The 21485-nt window shown below is 42.8% G+C and overlaps 1 protein-coding gene across 7 annotated transcripts in view; it reads left to right on the top strand.

The window, feature by feature from the left end:
• Nucleotides 1-21485, top strand: part of TAOK3 (TAO kinase 3) — a 232875-nt gene that overhangs the window by 204955 nt on the left and 6435 nt on the right. For all 7 annotated transcript variants that reach the window (XM_005572369.4, XM_005572368.5, XM_015431618.4 and 4 more), the window contains 3 exons: nt 3624-3827; nt 14080-14319; nt 15767-15979. In XM_005572369.4, coding sequence (XP_005572426.2) covers nt 3624-3827; nt 14080-14319; nt 15767-15979 — 657 coding nt within the window. The remainder of the gene's footprint in view (nt 1-3623; nt 3828-14079; nt 14320-15766; nt 15980-21485) is intronic.

The raw sequence follows: 21485 nt of genomic DNA, 5'->3' as shown, positions 1-21485 counted from the left end.
GCGCGATCTCGGCTCACTGCAAGCTCCGCCTCCCGGGTTCCCGCCATTCTCCTGCCTCAGCCTCCTGAGTAGCTGGGACTACAGGCGCCCGCCACCGCGCCCGGCTAATTTTTTGTATTTTTAGTAGAGACGGGGTTTCACTGTGGTCTCGATCTCCTGACCTTGTGATCCGCCCGCCTCGGCCTCCCAAAGTGCTGGGATTACAGGCTTGAGCCACCGCGCCCGGCTTCCTGTGTATTTTCCACACATCAGTCAAAGTGATCTTTTCAAACCATAAACCTGGTCATTCTACTGCATAGTTTTGAAATCCATTGTCTTCTCTCTGCTTTTAGGACAAGTCAAAATCCTAGAAGTCCCTACACAGTCTCTTCCTAGCCTACTTGTTCAGTGGCATCTCACACTAATGCTGCCCCCACCCTCAACCCACTCTTCGCTGCACCAGCTACCACAGTCACCTTTCAGTTCCTCAAATTTATCATATCAAGCTCCACCCTTCCCCAAGGTCTTTCCACATACTGTTTCTTCCACCAAGATGTTCTCCCTACCCCCAAGCCCTCCTGACCACAATTCTGCTCGGTTAATTCCTACTTCTTCTCCTCGTACGACATGGGATTGGTTATTAGAATCTTAACTTAAATATCACTTCCCTAGGGAAGCCTTTTCTAACTGCCTCAACCCAGACAGATGTCTCTGGTTTCCTAACACTAGAGCTTTTAATGATACATTTGTTTAATGATTATTTTAGCTACTTACTCTACTAACTGGTAAGCATCATAAGAGCACATACAATGTTTTTGTTTGCTCACAACTGTCTCCCTGTGTCCTGTACATGTCAATATTTGATAGATGAATGATTGATTCTGGAATATTTGGTTGAAGATCCCTAGTGGACTTAAGAAGTTCTTGAAGAACTGCACTTTGATCTGAAAGCTCAAATTTCTTCAGTTCTCCTTTTACCAGTACGTACAGGTGAATTGTCTGCAGCTCCATGGACTTTTTTCTCATCAACCTTAGTATTTCTAATTTGTAGACTTACTAAGTGTATTAAGGTTTAATAAAATTCAACATGGGGCATTGTTTTAGTATATATAAAATCATGTGTTTGAGCTCATATTCTTTTTTTATCTTTTGAGACGGAGTTTCGCTGTTGTTGCCCAAGCTGGAGTATAATGTCACAATCTCAGCTCACTGCAACCTCCGCCTCCTGGGTTCAAGAGCCTTTCCTGCCTCAGCCTCCCAAGTAGCCGGGATTACAGGAGTGCACCACCATGCCCGGCTAATTTTTTATATTCTTAGTAGAAACGGGGTTTCACCATGTTACCCAGGCTGGTCTTGAACTCCTGACCTCAGGTGATCCACCCACCTCAGCCTCCCATAGTGCTGAGATTACAGGCGTGAGCCACCCCGCCTGGCCTGAGCTCATATTCTGATTTGTAGGTTAGCAGTAGAGGATTTAGCAAGGTTCTCCTCCAATTCTTTTTTAGTTAGGAAGTGAAACCAAGGGCGTTGGGGTGGGCCTAGGGATTTTTTGCCCTGCCCAGGTAAGCCACTGGTAATTGTTAGACCTAATAGAAATTGTATTTGATTTACACTGGCTGAATGGGTAGAATCTCTGACACCATAAAGTCTAGAAAACCTGGGTGTAGAGAGAATAGCCCGACTCAGAAGGTTCACATTCTTTCCATTTTCTCTGAGTTATTGGCTTGAGCTTAATTTTTATATCATAATAGGATGTCGCTGGATCAGAGATAGCCTAAGAAATTTTGAGGTTTTTCTCCACTCTAAATACCTTCCTTGGCTGGGCACAGTGGCTCATGCCTGTAATCCCAGCACAGGATGATAGATGGTCGAGAACTAATTTATTCTTGCTTTTTTTTTTTTTTTTTTTTTTTTTTTGAGATGGAGTCTTGCTCTCTCACCCAGGCTGGAGTGCAGTGGCGCGATCTCTGCCTCCTGGGTTCACACCATTCTCCTGCCTCAGCCTTTTGAGTAGCTAGGACTACAGGCGCCCGCCACTACGTCCAGCTAAATTTTTTGTATTTTCAGTAGAGACAGCGTTTCACCGTGTTAACCAGGATGGTCTCGATCTCCCGACCTCGTGATTCACCCTCCTCAGCCAGAGTGCTGGGATTACAGGCGTGAGCCACTACGCCTGGCCTATTCTTGATTTTGGAGTAAATTTTTGTGATTATATTTGAATTGGGGTCTGCAGGCTAGTGGTTAATGGCAAACCAAGTAGTGACATCACAGCATGAAGAGATGAATGACCCAGCCTTACTCCAGCTTACTCTGAAAACAACACTTTCTCTTGTCGATTCTAAGATTTCACTTACAGCTTCACTGGAACAGAATAGTTTAAAATTGATTTATAGAGACTTCTTGGCTAAGAGGTAAAATAGTCTATGATATCTGCATCACAAAACATTAAGTAAAATAGGTGTTAGCAATTGAAGGAGATTTTAGCTGAGTGAGTAGCTAACCAAATGAAGAAAGAAGAGTAGACTGTACTTTCTTAATAAGTAGTCTTTTTCTTTTCACCATAGTTTAATGTCTTAACTGTCTGATTCACTGCTTTGTTTCCTTTGCTCAGATGTTCTGGAAAAATTGTGAATTTTGTCCTTTTGAAAATATAGATGGTTTATTTACTCTGTAATCCCAAGTGACGAATGCTTTGTCCTAAAATTCAAACTAGTGACATTTGCATAGTCACCTCTTCTCTTTGGAATCTGTCTACTTCTCTCAGTCTTGTCACTACTTCCTTTGTCCAAGCTACTATCATCTCTCTTGCCTGGACCGTTCCAGTAGCTATCTTCGTATGTTCTTGCCTCCTTCATTCTCTTCTCCCCATGGCAGCCAGAGCAATCATTTTGAAATGCATCTCATTATGACACTCTCACATACATGAAATCCATTTCTCCTATACTAAAGATCAGTGTCCTTATACTGGTCTGTAAAGCCTCAATGGTCCCACCTACCTGGTCAGACTCATCTCATGTTACATTACACCAGCCACTCTGACCTTCTTTCAACCCTTGATGGCGCCATGTTTCCTCCCCCACCCCTAGGGCTTTACACATGCTGTTTGCTCTACTGAGAGTATTCTCCCCTCTCCTTTTCCACTGGTTAACTCCTACTAATTTTTCTTAGTTGTTACCAAGATTAAATATTTTCTATTAAATTCTTATAGGACCCAGTACATCCTCTTCAAAGCAGTGATCACAGTAATTTTTAGTTCATTTCTGCGGTTCTTTAATTTTTGATTCTATAATGTAAAGACACATGGTGGCAAATATGATGGCCTTTTACTCACCTTTGTATCATGTATCTTGCACACTGCCTGTCACATGATAGGAGCTTATTAAGTTTGTGTTGAGTAAATGAGTGAACAAATAATTTCTGAGAGTGAGAAGCCAAAGATACAGAAACTCATAAGTGTCCCTCTCACTTAATACTCAATTAATAGGCAAATTTAAAAAAAAAATGGGGGAAGGATATACAACACCAAGTTTTTCTGTGCTTACATTTGCATTGGCTTTCCAAATAACTTAATCTTCAGTTGCAGTAAGCTGTTGCAGTCCCTTTCATTTAGTGAGACCAGCTTGGTTTTTGTCTTTTCTTTTTAGGAAATGAATGAGGACCACAGCACACCCAAGAAAGAGAAGCAAGAGCGGATCTCCAAACATAAAGAGAACTTGCAGCACACGCAGGCTGAAGAGGAAGCCCACCTTCTCACTCAACAGAGACTGTACTACGACAAAAATTGTCGTTTCTTCAAGCGGAAAATAATGATCAAGCGGCACGAGGTGGAGCAGCAGAACATTCGGGAGGTATTTATTACGCTCATCACTACTGTCATTGACATAGGAGACAATAAGCTATGTGAGGCTTGTGACCACGTCTGCCTGGTCCATTCCTATATCCCTAGCCTGTATAGCCTTTAGCACAGTGGCTAACACAGAGTAGGTACACAAAAAAAGTCAGGGAATGATAAGAGGAAGCCCACTCACAGAACAAAGAATCAACTCCATCTAAATACATGTAATAGAATTTTACTGAACTCCTGTTATAAGCCATCTCACACAATGAAGAATCAAAAGAAGCAGAATCGAGAATTTTTGTTTTCAGCCTGCTTGTCAAGGACTTATGTTTTTGTGACTCCACATAAAACATTTAAGTGACATTATGATGCTCTATAACTAAGTTTATTCATTCAGTCATCCAGCACTCTCAGAGTGAGTGCTAGACACCAGGGATACCAAGCAGCGTACTCCCTGCCTTCAAATGGCTGTGAGTCTAAGAGCAATAAAAACATGTAACAGACTAATTATAATACAATATGTTAGGTAACATATTAGACATAGAAATAAAGTATCATTGGCGTACAATCATGAGAGGGCTTAGAGGACTCTGCTATTGATGAAAAGATGAGTGTGACCAGAGTTCTGTGTATATGGAGTGGAGGGCAGAACAATATTAGTTGGAAGCAGAATGTAGAGACCCTTGTTTAAGGCAAGGCATTTCACTTTTAGCCTGAAGGCAGTGGCTATCAGAGATTACTAAGCAGGATAATGACATGATGAGACATTTCTTTATTTTGAAGACTTAGTGTATCAGCCGGGCATGGTGGCTCACGCCTGTAATCCCAACACTTTGGGAGGCCAAGGCAGAAGGATCACTTGAGGTCAGGAGTTTGAAACCAACCTGGCCAACATGGTGAAACCCCGTCTCTACTAAAAATACAAAAATTAGCTGGGCGTGATGGTGCACACCTATAATCCCAGCTTAGGAGGCTGAGGCAGGAGAATCACTTGAGCCCAGGAGACAGAAGTTACAGTGAGCCAGGATCGTGCCACTGCACTCCAGCCTGGGTAATAAAGTGAGACTTATCTCGAAAAAAAAAAAGAATTAGTGCTTCAGTATGACAGAGAGGTGGAAGTCATGAAAAGCAAAGTGCAGTGAGGTCAGCCAGGATGCTCTTTCTCCAATTCTAACCTGGAAGAGGCTGTGGGGATAGAGGCAATTAGATCTGAGTGACATTTCTTACTCAGAACTGATAGTTAATCTTGACCAAATAGATATGGGAATTTCAGAAGAGGAAGTCAAAAGTGACTTCCAAGTTTCTACTTTGGGAGGTTGGAGGGATATGCTGGCGTTCACTGAGATGAGGAATACAGAATACTGCGTTCAACAGAAAATCATTGTGACCTGGAGTAAGCAGAGAAAACTTTATAAATGATCTAGCACAGTGGTAACAATATCAAAGTCTGAGAAAAGCCCAGTGCTGGCCTACATGAGGGAAATGAGCACTTCCAGCACAGTTAATACAAAAGTGGATTGATAGAATCTTGTTAGAGAACTGCACTGAAATGAGAAGAAAAAGGGGTGAAGCAGACTAAAATGTATTGAACACATGTAGGCCAGGCTCGGGCTCTTTATGCATGCTGTCTTACTAGAAGAGGGAGAGCTGTGAGCTGCTGAACATTTTTTTTGGAGACAGAGTCTCGCTGTGTTGCCCAGGCTGGAGTACAGTGGCGCAGTCTCAGCTCACTGCAACCTCAGCCTCCCAGTTTCAAGCGGTCCTCCCACTTCAGGCCCCCAGGTAGCTGGGATTACAGGCACACACCACCAAGCCCGGTTAATTTTTTATATTTTTAGTAGAGATGGTTTTTTACCATGTTGCCCAGGCTGGTCTCAAACTCCTGAGCTCAAGTGACCTGCCTGCCTCAGCCTCCCAAAGTGTGGGGATTACAGGCATGAGCCACCGCAGCCAGCCTGCTGAACATTTTTGAGACGGGCAGTGATATGGCTAAAATTGTACTTTAAAGAGATTAGCCCAGGTTGACAGTAATACACAGAGTGATTTGAACATTAATTCTCAGTGGGGGTGATAACACCCCCAGTGGGTGAAAGTTAGTTCTTGTTGGGGTGGGGTGACTTAGATATTATTACAGTTTCAAGGGACCACAGTGCATAAACAGATACACAGTCTACCTGTGGTATTAATATTTCAGTGATGGGGATGATTAAGGGAGAAAAAGCCTAAAAAGTCTCCTTACAGGGGCAATAATGAAAAAAAAAAAAAACCTGCTTGAGAAGCACAAGATTAGAGAGAAAAGACTAGAAGCAGGAAATAGGGTATGGACAAGGCTGGTGGTAGTAGCTGTCAGAGCAGTAGATTCGAAATGCAACTTGAAGTTTAAAGTAAACAGGACTTGACATATACTAAGATATGAGAAAAAAGATGAAGACAGAATCAAAATTATTTCTAGAGCTTAACACTAGGGAAAATGAAGATGTGGTAGAAACAGAGAAGAGATTAGAGAGAGGTTTTGGTAAGAAGCTGATTCAGGCCGGGCATGCTGGCTCATACCTATAATCCCAGCACTTTGGAAGACTGAGGCAGGCGGATCACTTGAGGTCAGGAGTTCGAGACCAGCCTGGCCAACGTGGTGAAACCCCATCTCTACTAAAAATACAAAAATTAGCCAGGCATGGTGGTGGGCGCCTGTAATCCCAGCTACTCGGGAGGCTGACGTGGGAGGATGGCTTGAACCCGGGAGGCAGAGTTTGCAGTAAGCTGAGATCATGTCATTCCATTCCAGCCTGGGCGACAGAATGGGAATGTCTTTTAAAAAAAAAAAAGGGGGGGTGAGGGGTGGGCATGGCAGCTCACGCCTATAATCCCAGCACTTTGGGAGGCCAAGGTAGGTGGATCATCTGAGGTCAGTAGTTTGATACCAGCCTGGCCAACATGGTGAAACCCCGTCTCTACTAAAAATACAAAAATTAGCCGATGTGGTGGTGGGTGCCTGTAATCCCAGCTACTTGGGAGGCTGAGGAGGGAGAATTGCTTGAACCTGGGAGGCAGAGGTTGCAGTGAGCCAAGATTGCACCAGTGCACTCCAACTGGGCAACAAGAGTGAAATTCAATCTCAAAAAATATATAAATAAATTAAAAAATAAAGAAGCTGATTCAGTACTGCACATTTTGCGTTTATCAGAAGTCAAAAAATCAAAATGAAAAAGGCTAATGGCCAGTTGGAAATAAGTCATTTGGGAGTCTTTTCATGTAGCATTTATTGTTATTCTAATAATAGATATTTGGAGGAAGTCTGAGGCTAAGGGGACAATTCGTGTCAATAAAAGTTACAGAAGATAATTACTCCCCAAAAATGATAGAAACTATATTGGTGACTTCATTAGTATAAGGTTCTAGCCAGTTGAGCAAAGAATAACTCTGTAAGAGTATTTTTCGTAAAAGTCTAGGTTTTCCTTTGTTTAGTCTTATTCCAGAGCCCACCTTCATGAAAATGTTCAAAGCTTTTTTATTTACAAAAGTAACTCAAGAACACTGAAAATAAACAAAAACAGAAAAACATAAAGCTAAGTAGTGAAAGTTCTTTTTTTTTTGAGACGGAGTCTCACTGTGTCGCCCAGGCTGGAGTGCAGTGGCCGGATCTCAGCTCACTGCAAGCTCTGCCTTCTGGGTTTATGCCATTCTCCTGCCTCAGTCTCCCAAGTAGCTGGGACTACAGGTGCCCGCCACCTCGCCCGGCTAGTTTTTTGTAGTTTTTAGTAGAGGTGGGGTTTCACCGTGTTAACCAGGATGGTCTTGATCTCCTGACCTCGTGATCCGCCCGTCTCGGCCTCCCAAAGTGCTGGGATTACAGGCTTGAGCCACGGTGCTCGGCCTGAAAGTTCTTTTTAACAGCTTTATTGAGATATCAACATATAAAAATTGTATGTATTTAAGGTATACAACTTGATGTTTTGATATATGTCTATACTGTGAAATAATCACATGAAAGCTAACTAACATATCTGTTACCTCCACGTAGTTACATTTGTGTGCATGTGTGCATGGGGATGGGTAGGGAGATTTAATTTAGGAATTGTCCTCTTAGCAAATTACAAGCATGCAATACAACACTGTTAACTGTCGTCACCATGCAGTGAGTGCATTAGAGCTCCAGTAATTATTCATCTTGCATAACTGAAACTTTCTACCATTTGACCAGCATCAGCCCATTTTCACCTTTTCGATAATCCCATTCCACCCAATCTCTACCCTCAGTCTCCATTAATTTGGCATATATATTTCTAGATTTTTAAATATACATATGTACCGCTATATTATATATGACTTTATAAAAAATGAGATTACTTTTGTATCAGTAGGGTTATTTGATTTGCAAGCAATAGAGATAAACTCTGGCTGACATGAGCCTGGAAAGGAATTTATTGGAAGGAAATGAGGTAGGTACAGAGCTGAAAAACCCAGCTGGAAAACATGAAGAGCCACGCTGGTGAAGCAACTTCCATGACAGAGAGAGCAAGAGCTCATGTGCTGTTTTCCAGGCACTGCCATTTGGATGTACCTCCTCCGACCACTTTTTGTCTTTGTATCATTTCTGTTCAAGATTAAAATTCCTAGGAGAGATAGAACTTGATTGGGTCATATGCCTATACTTATTCAACACTCTCTCTGATTCCAGATAAGGGGGAGTCATTTTGCAAAGAAAGGAAAAAAAAAAAAAGAGCCTATAAAGAGAAGCAGGAAAAATGGATGCTGAGTTTACAAAAAGTAACAGATGTCCACTCTACTGTTTTGTAACTCTTGTTTCCATTTACCTTCTAGCACATACAGCTCTGCTTCATTCTTTTTCATCTAATAGTGTTTTGTTGTATGGCCTCAATACCATTTATTTAATGAGATGCTTCTCAGTGGACATTTTGTTTAAGTTTTACAGTATTATTAATAATATAAGAACATTTTTGTACATAGATATTTTTACATGTAAACAAGTATTTTGGGGGATATATTTTCAGAAGTGGAATTCCTGGGTCAAAGAATGCATACATCGAGCCCGGCGCCGTGGCTCATGCCTGTGATCCCAGCACTTTGGGAGTCTGAGGCAAGCAGATGACAAGGTCAGGAGATCGAAACCATCCTGGCCAACATGGAGAAATCTCATCTCTACTAAAATACAAAAAATTAGTCAGGTGTGGTGGCACATGCCTATAATCCCAGCCACTCGGGAGACTGAGGCAGGGGAATTGCTTGAACCCAGGAGGTGGGGGTTGCAGTGAGCTGAGATCATGCCACTGCACTCCAGCCTGGTGACAGAGCAAGACCCTGTCTCAAAAAAAAGAATGCGTACATCTACATTTTTAAAATAAATATCGCCAAATTGCCCCCTAAAGGAGTTTATACTCCCACCAACAAAGCATAAGAATACCTGGTTTCCTATGTCTTTGCCTGAAGGATTGAGCATTAGCAATCCTTTTAACTAGTGAAAACACTTAAGAGGATCACTGAAACTGGGTTGAGCCTCTTTCTCTATCACCAACACATACAGACACTCAGCATTTTCTGACCAGTGTTGAAACTAAGAACTGAAACTAAGACGGCATTAAATAGCATCTCTATTTAAAAGTTAGAATTCTCGTTTTTACTCAACCTCAGTGAGCCTGAGCATAAAAATTTGGCATGAGTGAAATCAGCTGCTTTTAAAGAAGTCAATGCTACTTCCATTGGAAGTTAGAATGCTTGAAACACACTGGACATTGACTCAGGGAAAGGAAGCTGCATGTCTCTTCCTTCCTGCACTCCCTCCAGGGCCTATACGTATGTGTGTGTATATGTGTGTATATATATACACACACATACATACATATATACATACATTGAGTACATGGGTGGGCAGAATGACCTGTACCATTAAAATTGGTTTTTAAATTTTTGCTCAGCTTATTTTGTTAAATTCGTATAAGCTGAAGGTGCACATGATGTGGCTCTAGTATGTATATTGTGTCATTTGTACAAATAAATTAACCATTATATCATGTCTAGCTAGAGCAGAATTCTTCAAAATATTATATCACAGACTGAAAAAGTATAAAACAGGAAAGTATGCATTTATTAGACATTTCTTCTTTTTTTTTTTTTTGAGACGGAGTTTGGCTCTTGTTGCCCAGGCTGGAGTGCAATGGCGCAATCTCAGCTAACTGCAACCTCCGCCTCCCGAGTTCAAGCAATTCTCCTGCCTCAGCCTCCCAAGTAGCTGGGATAACAGGCATGTGCCACCACACTTGGCTAATTTTGTATCTTTAGTAGAGACAGGATTTCACCATGTTGGCCAGGCTGATCTCGAACTTCTGACCTCAGCTGATCCACCCGCCTCGGCCTCCCTAAGTGCTGGGATTATAGGCATGAGCCACCGTGCGTGGCCTCATTTATTGGAACATTTCTAATGGAAAATACTGAGAAGCTAAATACCTGAGTTTTAGCCTTAGTTCTCTTTATAGAAGTTGTATCACTTTTATGTTAGTCCTTCAATTCCCAAATGCCTACTAACACATATAAATGGGGGAAATCCTTACAGTCTTACCACCTCGTAGGGTGGCAATTTGGATTGAATGAGATGTATGGAATAACTTTTAAAAATGGAAAGCACATTATACATTATTATGTAGGCACAGCACTGGCCTCATAATAAGGTGAATAATTTTTCCCCCATGTCTCAAATATTAAAGGTAGCTTACCATCTTACACCTCAGCAACTCAGATGTACAAATTAAAGGTAAAGGGAACAACTTGTAACAGAAAAGCCATTTGAGTATCATGTTTTTCTTACTCTTCTAATAGTTTATAAAAACTCGATTTAAGATATTATATGCCACATATTCACTTCTGAATAGAGAAAAATAATGACATATTTATGTATTCCGAAACACTTTCCTATGGTCTTTCATTTTATCTTTACAATTACAATAGTTCACAGTGTGTACTGCTATCCTTATTTTACACCTGAAATGTAGATTAAGAGACTTGCCCCAAGCCATACATGAGACTTATGGAGGAGCTGAAACTGACTCATGCCCTTAGCACTTTTCCATTGATTCTCAAACTTTCATATATATCAGAATTAGCTGCATAGCTTGTTATACAGACCAGTCGCTTATAACACAGGTAATTCGGATGTAGGTATTCTGTGGACAATATCGTGAAGCATTTCATTAAGCATGAAGAGAAGCACTTGATTTCTTCTGAAGGTGTTTGCTTGCTTTGTGTCAAGAACCCATGAGTTTCAGGGCTCTTAGTAACTCAGACTCAGTTTGCATTTCCCAATTTAGGAAAGTGTGAGATGAATAAATGCCCGGTATTGGGACTCCTGGACCCCAATTAAAACCCTCATTTGAAGGGATTTCCTTGGCCTGGGAGAGCTTTCATCAGTGGGAAGGGCTCTCTGTCCTTTGGTGCCACCTAGGGGTCAGTTACTGATTTGTAAAAAAGAAATTTGATGGTCTAGGTAAAGAGGAAAAATAAAACAAAGGAAAACACAGGAGGAGATGAGAGAGATAACTCTAGGGGCTTATTTTTTATTCCTTAAAACAAATTTAAATTGCGTTTATACTTTGGGTTTTTTCTCCTTATAAGGTCCCTAAGGGGGTGCACATGTTCACTGTTGTATCCCTAGTTCCTACAACAGTGCCCAGCACATAGTAGGTGCTCAGTAACTACTTGTTGAATGAATAAGTGAATGATTAGTGAATATGCTCTAGTACTAGATGCTGTGCTATTAAAAGGATTTCTCTTCAAATCAATAGGGAGCCCAGGTGTACAAGATATTTCCAACCACACCAGTATAAAAATGTTATCGATATATCTATTAAAATAAATAATTTGCATTTTCTCCCATAGTGGATGCCATCAGAGAAGAGAGCACTCTATTGTTCTAATTTAAAGTACAGCTGAAGCTGGGGCATGGTGGCTTACGCTTGTAGTCCCAGCATTTTGAGAGGCTGAGACGGGTGGATCACCTGTGGTCAGGAGTTTGAGACCAGCCTGGCCAACATGGTGAAACCCCGCCTATACTAAAAATACAAAAATTAGCCAGGCATGGTGATGGGTGCCTGTAATCCCAGCTATTCGGGAGGCTGAGGCAGGACAATTGCTTGAACCCTGGAGGCGGAGGTTGCAGTGATCGCACCATTGAACTCCAGCCTGGGCAACAAAGTAGAAACTCCGTCTCAAAAATTGAATAAATAAAAATAAAGTACAGCTCAAAAGCGTTCGCCTTTCCCTGACCTTCTTAATAGTAATACCACTAGGTCGGGCACAGTGGCTCACGCCTGTAATCCTAACACTTTGGGAGGCCAAGGCGGGCAGATCACCTGAGGTCGAGAGTTCAAGACCAGCCTGACCAGCATGGAGAAACTCTGCCTCTACTAAAAATACAAAAGTTAGCCAGGCGTGGTGGCATGTGCCTGTAGTCCCAGCTACTCTGGAGGCTGAGGCAGGAGAACTGCTTGAACCTGGGAGGCAGAGGTTGTGGTGAGCCGAAGTCACACCATTGCACTCCAGCCTGGGGGACAAGAGCGAAATTCTGTCTCCAAAAAAAAAAAAAAAGTAATACACCCTTTTCAGAAATCTTACAGCATAAAATCTTTACCCCTTTTATAGCATTCATCACTTATCCAACCTCGCTCTCTTTTTTTTTTTTTAATTTGCACATAAAACTTATTTTCTGGCTGAGCATGGTGGGGTGGCTCATGCCTATAATCCCAGCATTTTGGGAGGTTGAGATGGGAGGATCTCTTGAGTCCAGGAGTTCGAGACCAACCTAGGCAACATAGTGAGACCCCATCTCTACTCGCCCCCCCCCAAAAAAAAAAAAGTATGTCTCTGTATTAATTAAGATTTTTTTGTTTGCATGTTAACTGAAATTTATTTGAGCTAGCTTAAGCCAAAACCAGGGAAATTACTATAGAAATATGGGAATGTCTTATAAAATCAAATAGCAGTAATACAGCTGGACCTACTGGAGGGCTCAGAAGCAGTGAGCAACTTAGGCATCAGTATATTCCCTGCACTTCTCTCTTTTTCATTTCTTCTTGGTCTGAAGCCCAGCTTTCTCTAATCCTCAGCCCTCATAGCAGCAGATGACTACCACATATGCAGTTTTTATATGCCTCAATTCCAGCGACACATAGAGATTAACTGGTTCTGAATATCAATTCCAAATTCCAAGTAGAGAAAATAAATTGACCCAGGTTGGGCCTCGTATCTAAATCTGATTCAGTGAGCTTTGAGCAGAGCATATACTTCAATAAATGTCTAGTGCACTTCCCTATTGGAATGTCAGTGAGTTGAGGACAGAAGTCATGGTTTAATCAATATTTTTATGTACTAAAAGCACATTGTTCAGATCTTCATATATAGTGCTATTTAAGAAATATTCTTCAATTGAGGAATGAAAAGATTTCACCCAACTTCCCCTTTTTTTCTAGTTTGCTTTCCTTTCCTCCTTCAACAACAAAGAAAGAAAGAAAAGGAAGAAAGAAAGATATGAGTAGAACAGAAAAGAACAGAGTGATTAGATCTATAAATGATTAAACAGATTGTAATGTGGAAGATGAAAGAGGATAGATGTCATCTGTTTTTTTTTTTTCCCAACATGCCTTGGACTCTGAGATTTTAAAAAATAGATAATTGGCCTACTTCTGATTCGTGCAAAAACAGGGTATTTCCCAGAAAGCTAAGAACATTGCAGATATTATCAGTTTAATTCTCATATTGGAACCACCTGGAGAACTCTTACCAATACTGACATCAGGCTTCCACCCCAGACAGTTATGAGAATTTCACCCTGTGAGATTCAAGCATCTTATGTTTGAAAAGTTTCCTCACATGATTTCTATGGGCAGTCAGGGTGTAGAACAACTAGCTTCACTGAAGAAACATTTATGTAGACCTATGCATAGCACATCACCTAACTAAGGTTCACAGCAGCTCTGTGAGGTAAAAGGGAGTCAGGCAGAATTAATCCCATTTTACAGATAGTGCAGTAGTGATTGCTGTGAAGTTGCTCATTTTGTAAGTGGTGGACTAGGAACAGAATCTAAACCTGAAGAGATTTTTAATTTAATCTCATTAAGTCTTGCTGCCAAACACTAATGGGTTTAATTAAGAGATGGTTAGCAGTGCCATTCCTTGCCATCCCTCACGTAGTTGTGCATTCCTTCCAGTTCCTCTCCATTCACCTCTCTCTGTTTATCTTTTGTTCCTGGACGCAGGAACTAAATAAAAAGAGGACCCAGAAGGAGATGGAGCATGCCATGCTAATCCGGCACGACGAGTCCACCCGAGAGCTAGAGTACAGGCAGCTGCACACGTTACAGAAGCTACGCATGGATCTGATCCGTTTACAGCACCAGACTGAACTAGAAAACCAGCTGGAGTACAATAAGAGGCGAGAAAGGGAACTGCACAGAAAGCATGTCATGGAACTTCGGCAACAGCCAAAAAACTTAAAGGTAAGAGGAGATAGCATTTCCCTATTTGTGCTCCTGGACAGTGTTGGACCAGATCAGTGGTTTCTCTCCCTGAAGTGTCAGGGTCACCCGAGCAACTTTTCAGAATCACAAATTTCTGCACCCCACACCTATTGCATCAGAATCTCCAATTGTAAAGCACAGAGTCTGTATTTAAGCTCCTGAAAAGGAGATGCTGGGCAAGCTGGTTTGGAAACTATTATTATACTACATTATCTATCAATTTGTCCTCATATCCATTATGGAATTTCTCTGAGCACTTCATGACCTGCCCTCTTCAAAACTGGACTAATAGCAGTTTATGGTTCTAATCCCAGGAAATAAGGAAGTTATATTGGTGTTAGATACTTTGAGCACCGCTGTATTGAGAAAGACTCTAAAGCCCCATCCAAGCTTAGGAGGAAAGAGTGTCATTTATTAGTGATGCCTGTCATGGTCATCAGGAATGAATCTACAAGTGCCTGACATTTACCACTTCTGCACTAGAGATGCAGAGATGTGAAGGAACTCCTGTGGCCTTCACTGCCTCCAGCTAATTTTAGCTGACTGCTAATTAACAAGTTCTGTGTACTAAGCCATTGCTATATATCCAGGAGGACATTGTCAGTGTTGGCACAGATGTGAGGCCAACCTCGATCACCCTGGCTGTGCGTCTCTTCAGTCAAATCCTAAACTAAGCAGTGATTTCTGTCACCATTAGTCCTCAGAGTGTTTGTGAAGTGCACACATGACTATGGGGCAACCTGATGGAGTGCCTTCTGGGCTTAAAATGATATACTCTACCTTCTCTTTGCCCAAATGCATATTTGATATTGCTACATGCAAGCACAACCTCTTAATGGGGAAAAAATTCTAAATCACTTTTCTCTTTCAGTTTACACTGAAATCCAGTGGAAATGGGTAGATATGAGGTACTATCCATGTGCTCTCCTTTATGGAGTTGATAAGAAATTGCTATAAACCAGAGCAGTGAGAGCTGGCTTATATAATGCTATCCCCTCTCTCACTTGGAAGCAAGGTGAAACACAAAAAGGAAAAAAAAAAAGGAAAAAAATAATGAACAGTGGAAGACACTGAAGTGTCTATCTGACTAGGAAAGCATGAAAAGAGTTGCCACTCTTTCAGCAAGCTAAGCTACATAATATCCCTCAATCTGCTAGAGTTGTCATCCCCTTGTAACAGTCCATATTTTCTTTGGAGCCATTTGTAAATTCAAAATTACTTACAGTCATTCAATATAAAACCAAAAGTATAGGTGGAGTTAACTTTTGCTGTGTCATACATACTGCTTGATTTTTATTGATTAGCAATGTGGGTCACTGCACCAAAAAACAGATGCTCTCAGCACTTGTATTATATCATTATGGTAGAAGGCTTTCTGCATTTACTGATGTGCCTTTATTTTTCCTTTGTCACTTTTTCTACCCAGGCCATGGAAATGCAAATTAAAAAACAGTTTCAGGACACTTGCAAAGTACAGACCAAACAGTATAAAGCACTCAAGAATCACCAGTTGGAAGTTACTCCAAAGAATGAGCACAAAACAATCTTAAAGACACTGAAAGATGAGCAGACAAGAAAACTTGCCATTTTGGCAGAGCAGTATGAACAGAGTATAAATGAAATGATGGCCTCTCAAGCGGTAAGTGGTTAGGTTTGGTGCCACGGCTTCAAGAGCTTTGGGAATCGAGAAAATCCAAGATCCAGCCTGTTGTTCCCAAGATGATTCTTGCACAAATTTAGGATATTGATGTTTTTCTGCCCAAAGGACTGAGGAAAGGACGACGCTGAATAAAGCCAAGCCAATGTGGATACTTGCTGGAGTGTCTTATAAGATGGAACTCAAGGAGTGACGTGCCACATCAGACCTGTGGCACATAGGGACTTTGAGGGCAAATGTGATAGATACCACATATGATATCATGTGTTCATTTATCAAAGATTTTACTGACTGCCCTCCTCCCAACTAATACCAGGCACAAATGAATAAGACAGTCCCTGCCCTTAGGGAGCCCACAGTCAAGTGAGGAAGACAGACACACAGACACACTCATGCATTAAACCTATTAAGCATCAGTGTTCAGCATTCTGCTGGACTCAGAGGGTGAGCTAGACAGACAATTTGTCAGTCAAGCCAGGTGGTCAGATAATGAAGCGGTAATAGTAAAACATGGTAAGTGGGGCCAGGCACGGTGGCTCAGGCCTGTAATCCCAGCGCTTTGGGAGGCCGAGGCAGGTGGATCACAAGGTCAGGAGTTCAGAACCAGGCTGACCAACATGGTGAAACCCTATCTCTACTAAAAATACAAAAATTAGCCAGGCGTGGTGGCAGGCACCTGTAGTCCCAGCTACTCAGGAGTCTGAGGCAGGAGAATCGCTTGAACCCGGGAGGCGGAGGTTGCAGTGAGCCGAGATCATGCCATTGCACTCCAGCCTGGGTGACAGAGCAAGACTCCATCTCAAAAAAAAAAGTAAGTGGTTTGAAATGGGAGGTACTGGGGGTCAGGGGAGAACAAGTAGGACTAACTAAGCTGGTCTAGGGAAATCTTCCTGGAGGGAGCCAAGAAACTTCAAGGAATTCATTGACATAAACCGATTCCTTGAAACCGGAACCTACATAGGCAAAGGTTCAAACAAAGGAAAGTATATGGAGACAGAAAGAACTTTGGTGTGAGCCCAAAGTTCAAGAAGGAAGATTGCAGGAACCTAGAATGGAGAGGTCATAAAGGGAGCTTGGGATGGAAGCTTGCTTGGCAATTCAGTGAAGATTTCCCAAGGAGATGAGTCTTAAAGAGTAATAGTTTACCAAATGGACATAAGAGAAAAAGTTATTCCTGACAGAGGATACAGTATATGCAAAGACTTAGAGGCCTGAAAGAGGATGACACATTTGAGAAACAATGAGTAATTGCTATGGCAAGAGTATAGGATGCTTGTTGAGGGAAAGTGGGAGGATAGTCAGGGTCAGAGCCTCAGAAGCCAGGAGTTTGGATGTTATTTTGTAAGCAATGGAGAGCTGTTGAACCCTATTGTAAGAAGGAAAGTATAACTGGATCAGATTTGTGTTACAGAAAGATGTTGGCAGAAATGTGGCAAATATAGGTAAAAGGACCTGTTAGGAAGCCATTATAATAGTCCAGGAAAAAGATGATGAGAGAACATGCTAATGGAGATGGAGAGGAGTGGAGAAGGTTTTAAGAAATATTTAGGAGGCTGGGTGCGGTGGCTCACGCCTGTAATCCCAGCACTTTGGGAGGCTGAGGTGGGTGGATCATGAGGTCAGGAGATCGAGACCATCGTGGCTAACACGGTGAAACCCTGTCTCTACTAAAAATACAAAAAATTAGGCCGGGCGCGGTGGCTCACGCCTGTAATCCCAGCACTTTGGGAGGCCGAGGCAGGCGGATCATGAGGTCAGCAGATCGAGACCATCCTAGCTAACATGGTGAAACCCCGTCTCTACTAAAAATACAAAAAAATTAGCCGGGTGTGGTGGCGAACGCCTGTAGCCCCAGCTACTCGGGGACCTGAGGCAGGAGAATGGCATGAACCTGGGAGGCAGCGTTTGCATTGAGCCGAGATCGCGCCACTGCACTCCAGCCTGGGCGACAGAGCAAGACTCTGTCTCAAAAAAAAAAATAAAAATTTAGCCAGGCGTGGTGCCAGGCACCTGTAGTCCCAGCTACTTGGGAGGCTGAGGCAGGAGAATGGTGTGAACCCAGGAGGCGGAGCTTGCAGTGAGCCAAGACCGCGCCACTGTACTCCAACCTGCGTGACAGAGCGAGACCCCATCTCAAAAAAAAAAAAAAAAAAAAATTTAGGAGGCAAGAATGGAAATAACTTAGTGACCAATTTGAGAGGTTTGACAACAGAGTAGAATAGGTCATTATCTTGCCAAGCTAGAACAATAAAATAGTGAGTTTGTATGCCTGCCAGGATAATTGACTAAGCTGTAGACATGGTATCTGAGTTTCGTGGGTGTCCAGGTAGAGAGGTACAGAGGTACAGATAATGGAAACCTGTAGTTTAGGAGCAATTTCAAGATTAAAGGCAAAAAGCTAGACTTCATTGTTATGTGGGTGCACTTGTGGCTGGTAGGAATAGATGAGATCTGCTGGGGATGGGAGATATTCTTAGAGAGGAAAGAGCTAAGGACAGAGTCTGGTAGGCACCAACATTTGAGGGCTGAGTAGAAGTAGAACAAAAATGAATAATCAGAGACACAGGAAGGGAACCTGAAGAGAGCGTGTCACAGGAGCCGCAGTAGGGGTTTCTAACTGGCAGCATCACATGTTGCAGAGATCAATTAGAAGAATAAACTTTGAGGTGGTCGTTGGACCTAGCACTGGATTCGTCCATTGCTTGTCTCAGAGAATCAGTGGAGTGGTGGGACTGGGAAACATTATAGAGCATTGGATGAGGGATTATAAAGTGAAATCCAAATGGTAGGTGAGACCGCTTTTCCCAGATCCTCATCAATGAAGGAAAAGAGAACAAGAGCTGTAGCAAAAGGAGGAGAGAGTTGAAGAAAGACTTCTGTTAGTTGGGAGAGGCTTAAGCATGCATGTTCTTAGGCTGAGGATGGGAGCTAGTGCATTCATCTATTCATCCATCCAGCAAGTATTCACTGAGTGCCTACATGATGTACCAGGCATCTGGAGATACTATGGTGGATAAGACAGTCATGGATCACGTCTTCATGGAGTTTATGGAAGCATGGAGGAAACAGACATTGGAAAAGTCTACTCCATGTAATGGCAGAGCAAGAGCAAGGTGCCAACAGAGTACAAACAGGAGAGCTCGCCTGGTCTGGAGAGTCAGGAGAGGCCTCCCTGGCGCAATGGCTGTGTAGGCTGAGGAACCTACACATGAGGAACACATGTGTGAACATGGGGAAGGCAGTGGCACTTCGGAAGAATTCACAGAAATCTATTATGTTTGGGATGTAGGGAACTAGGAGAGGACTAACGTGAGAACAAGACTGGAGGGGTAAACAGGCTGGGTCACGTAGGGGCTTTCAGGCTTTGGTAAGAATTTTTGTCTTTATCCGAAACAGCGAAAAGCCGTTGGAGAGTATTAAGCAGGGAGTGACATCAGATTTGTGTTTCTGAACCATCACTCTGGTGACATGGAGAATGGCTTGGGAGATGGGAAGAATGGATATTAGGAGATGATTTGTGAAGTTACTTTTACCCGGGGTACGAGGGAGTGGGAGCTAGACTAGAAAAGGGGCAGTCGGGATGAAGGGGAAAGTTACTAAATTTGGTGGGAGGTAGAATTGAGAGTACTTAATGACAGGTTGAATGTAGACAGTCCAGTGTCCCTGGTTTGAACAAAACAGTAGATGATGGGCGGGCATGGTGGCTCACGCCTGTAATCCTAGCACTTTGGGAAGCCAAGGCTGGCAGATCACCTGAGGTCAGGAGCTCGAGACCAGCCTGGCCAACATGGCAAAACCCTATCTCTACTAAAAATACAAAAATTAGCCGGGCGTGGTAGTGCACACTTGCGTAATCCCAGCTACTTGGGAGACTGAGGCGGGAGAATTGCTTGTACTCAGGAGGCAGAGGTTGCAGTGAGCCAAGATCATGCCACTGCACTCCAGCCTGGGTGACAGAGTGAGACTCTGTCTCAAAAAAAAACAAAAATGCCAGGCACAGTGGCTCACGCCTGTAATCCCAGCACTTTGGGAGGCCGAGGCGGGTGGATCATGAGGTTAGGAGATGGAGACCATCCTAGCTAACATGGCGAAACCCTGTCCCTACTAAAAATACAAAAAATTAGCCAGGCGTGGTGGCGGGCGCCTGTAGTCCCAGCTACTTGGGAGGCTGAGGCAGGAGAATGGCGTGAACCCAGGAGGTAGAGCTTGCAGTGAGCCAGGATGGCGCCACTGCACTCCAGCCTGGGCGACAGAGCCAGACTCCATCTCAAAAATAAACAGTAGACGATGGTCTACCTATATTTACCTATATGGTAAAAAAGGAAGTGGAACAGATTGGGGAGTGGGAAGGAAAAGGTGATGTGTTGGCTGTGTGGAGCCTGAGAGCCTGGGAAGCATCCAGGGGAGGATGTCTCTAGTAGACTAGAGGAGCTCGTCTGGACCTCAGAAGGAAAGTCTGAAATAGAGGTTTCGTGTGGGAGTCATTTGCACATATGTAGATGGTAAATGAGGCTTTTGAAATAGATGAGATTCTTAGGAAGAGCGGTTAGAGGAAGAAGAGGGCCCAAGACAAAGACCTTAGGAACACTCGCATTTAAGGGCCAGGTAGGTAAGGACTACTGGCAGGGGAATAGGCAGGGAAGACAAAAACCAAGAAGTTGTGGTATCTCAGAAGACAAAGATTTCAAGAAGGAAGGGGCAGTCGGCAATACCAGATGCTGCTGGAAGGTCAGGTAACGGACCACTTCCAGACCATCATGGGTTACCTCAATGGGAGCGGTAGAAGTAGAGGGTTAGGGTCAGAATGAGTGCGCGGAAAGGAGTGGAGAGCGAGGTGAAAGGCAAAGAGAAGGAAGAAGTTGATGAGAGATGTAGAGGTTGACAGGGTTTTTGTCTTGTTACTCTTTATATTCTCAGCATCTGCAACAATGTGTGGCGTACAGCCAGCGTTCAATGAATGTTTGTTATATAAAATGGGAGAGACTAAGCACAGTGGCTCATGCCTGTAATCCCAACACTTTGTGGGAAAGGTCACCTGAGGCCAAGAATTCTTGACCAGCCTGGGCAGCATAGCAAGACCCTGTCTCTACAAAAAATACAAAAATTAGCCAGGCATGGTGGCACATGCCTGTAGTCCCAGTGACTTGGGAGGCTCAAGCCCAGGAGTTCAAAGCTGCAGTGAGCTATGATCACACCACTGCACTCCAGCCTGGGCAACACAACAAGACTGGGACTCTTAAAAAAAATAAATAAGATGAGAGAGAACAGGATCAGAAATAGAGGTCAATGATTACCCTCGAATAAAAGGAGAGAAATGCCCTTTCTTCTGAGACAGGGAGAAGATAAGTGTGTGATCATTACAGTATCCTTCACTGACTACTTACCATGTGGCAAGTACAATGGTAAATATCTCGTAAGTGTTACCTCATTTCATTTTTGTGAAACCCCTTGGAAGTAGTTACCGTTTTGACCCTAATTTACCTGTGAG

The sequence above is a fragment of the Macaca fascicularis genome, chromosome 11 (genome assembly GCF_037993035.2).
Source record: "Macaca fascicularis isolate 582-1 chromosome 11, T2T-MFA8v1.1".
In the NCBI taxonomy this organism is placed as follows: Eukaryota; Metazoa; Chordata; class Mammalia; order Primates; family Cercopithecidae; genus Macaca; species Macaca fascicularis.
The sequence above is the reverse complement of the archived record's forward strand: the minus strand, read 5'-3'. Positions and strand labels throughout refer to the sequence as shown.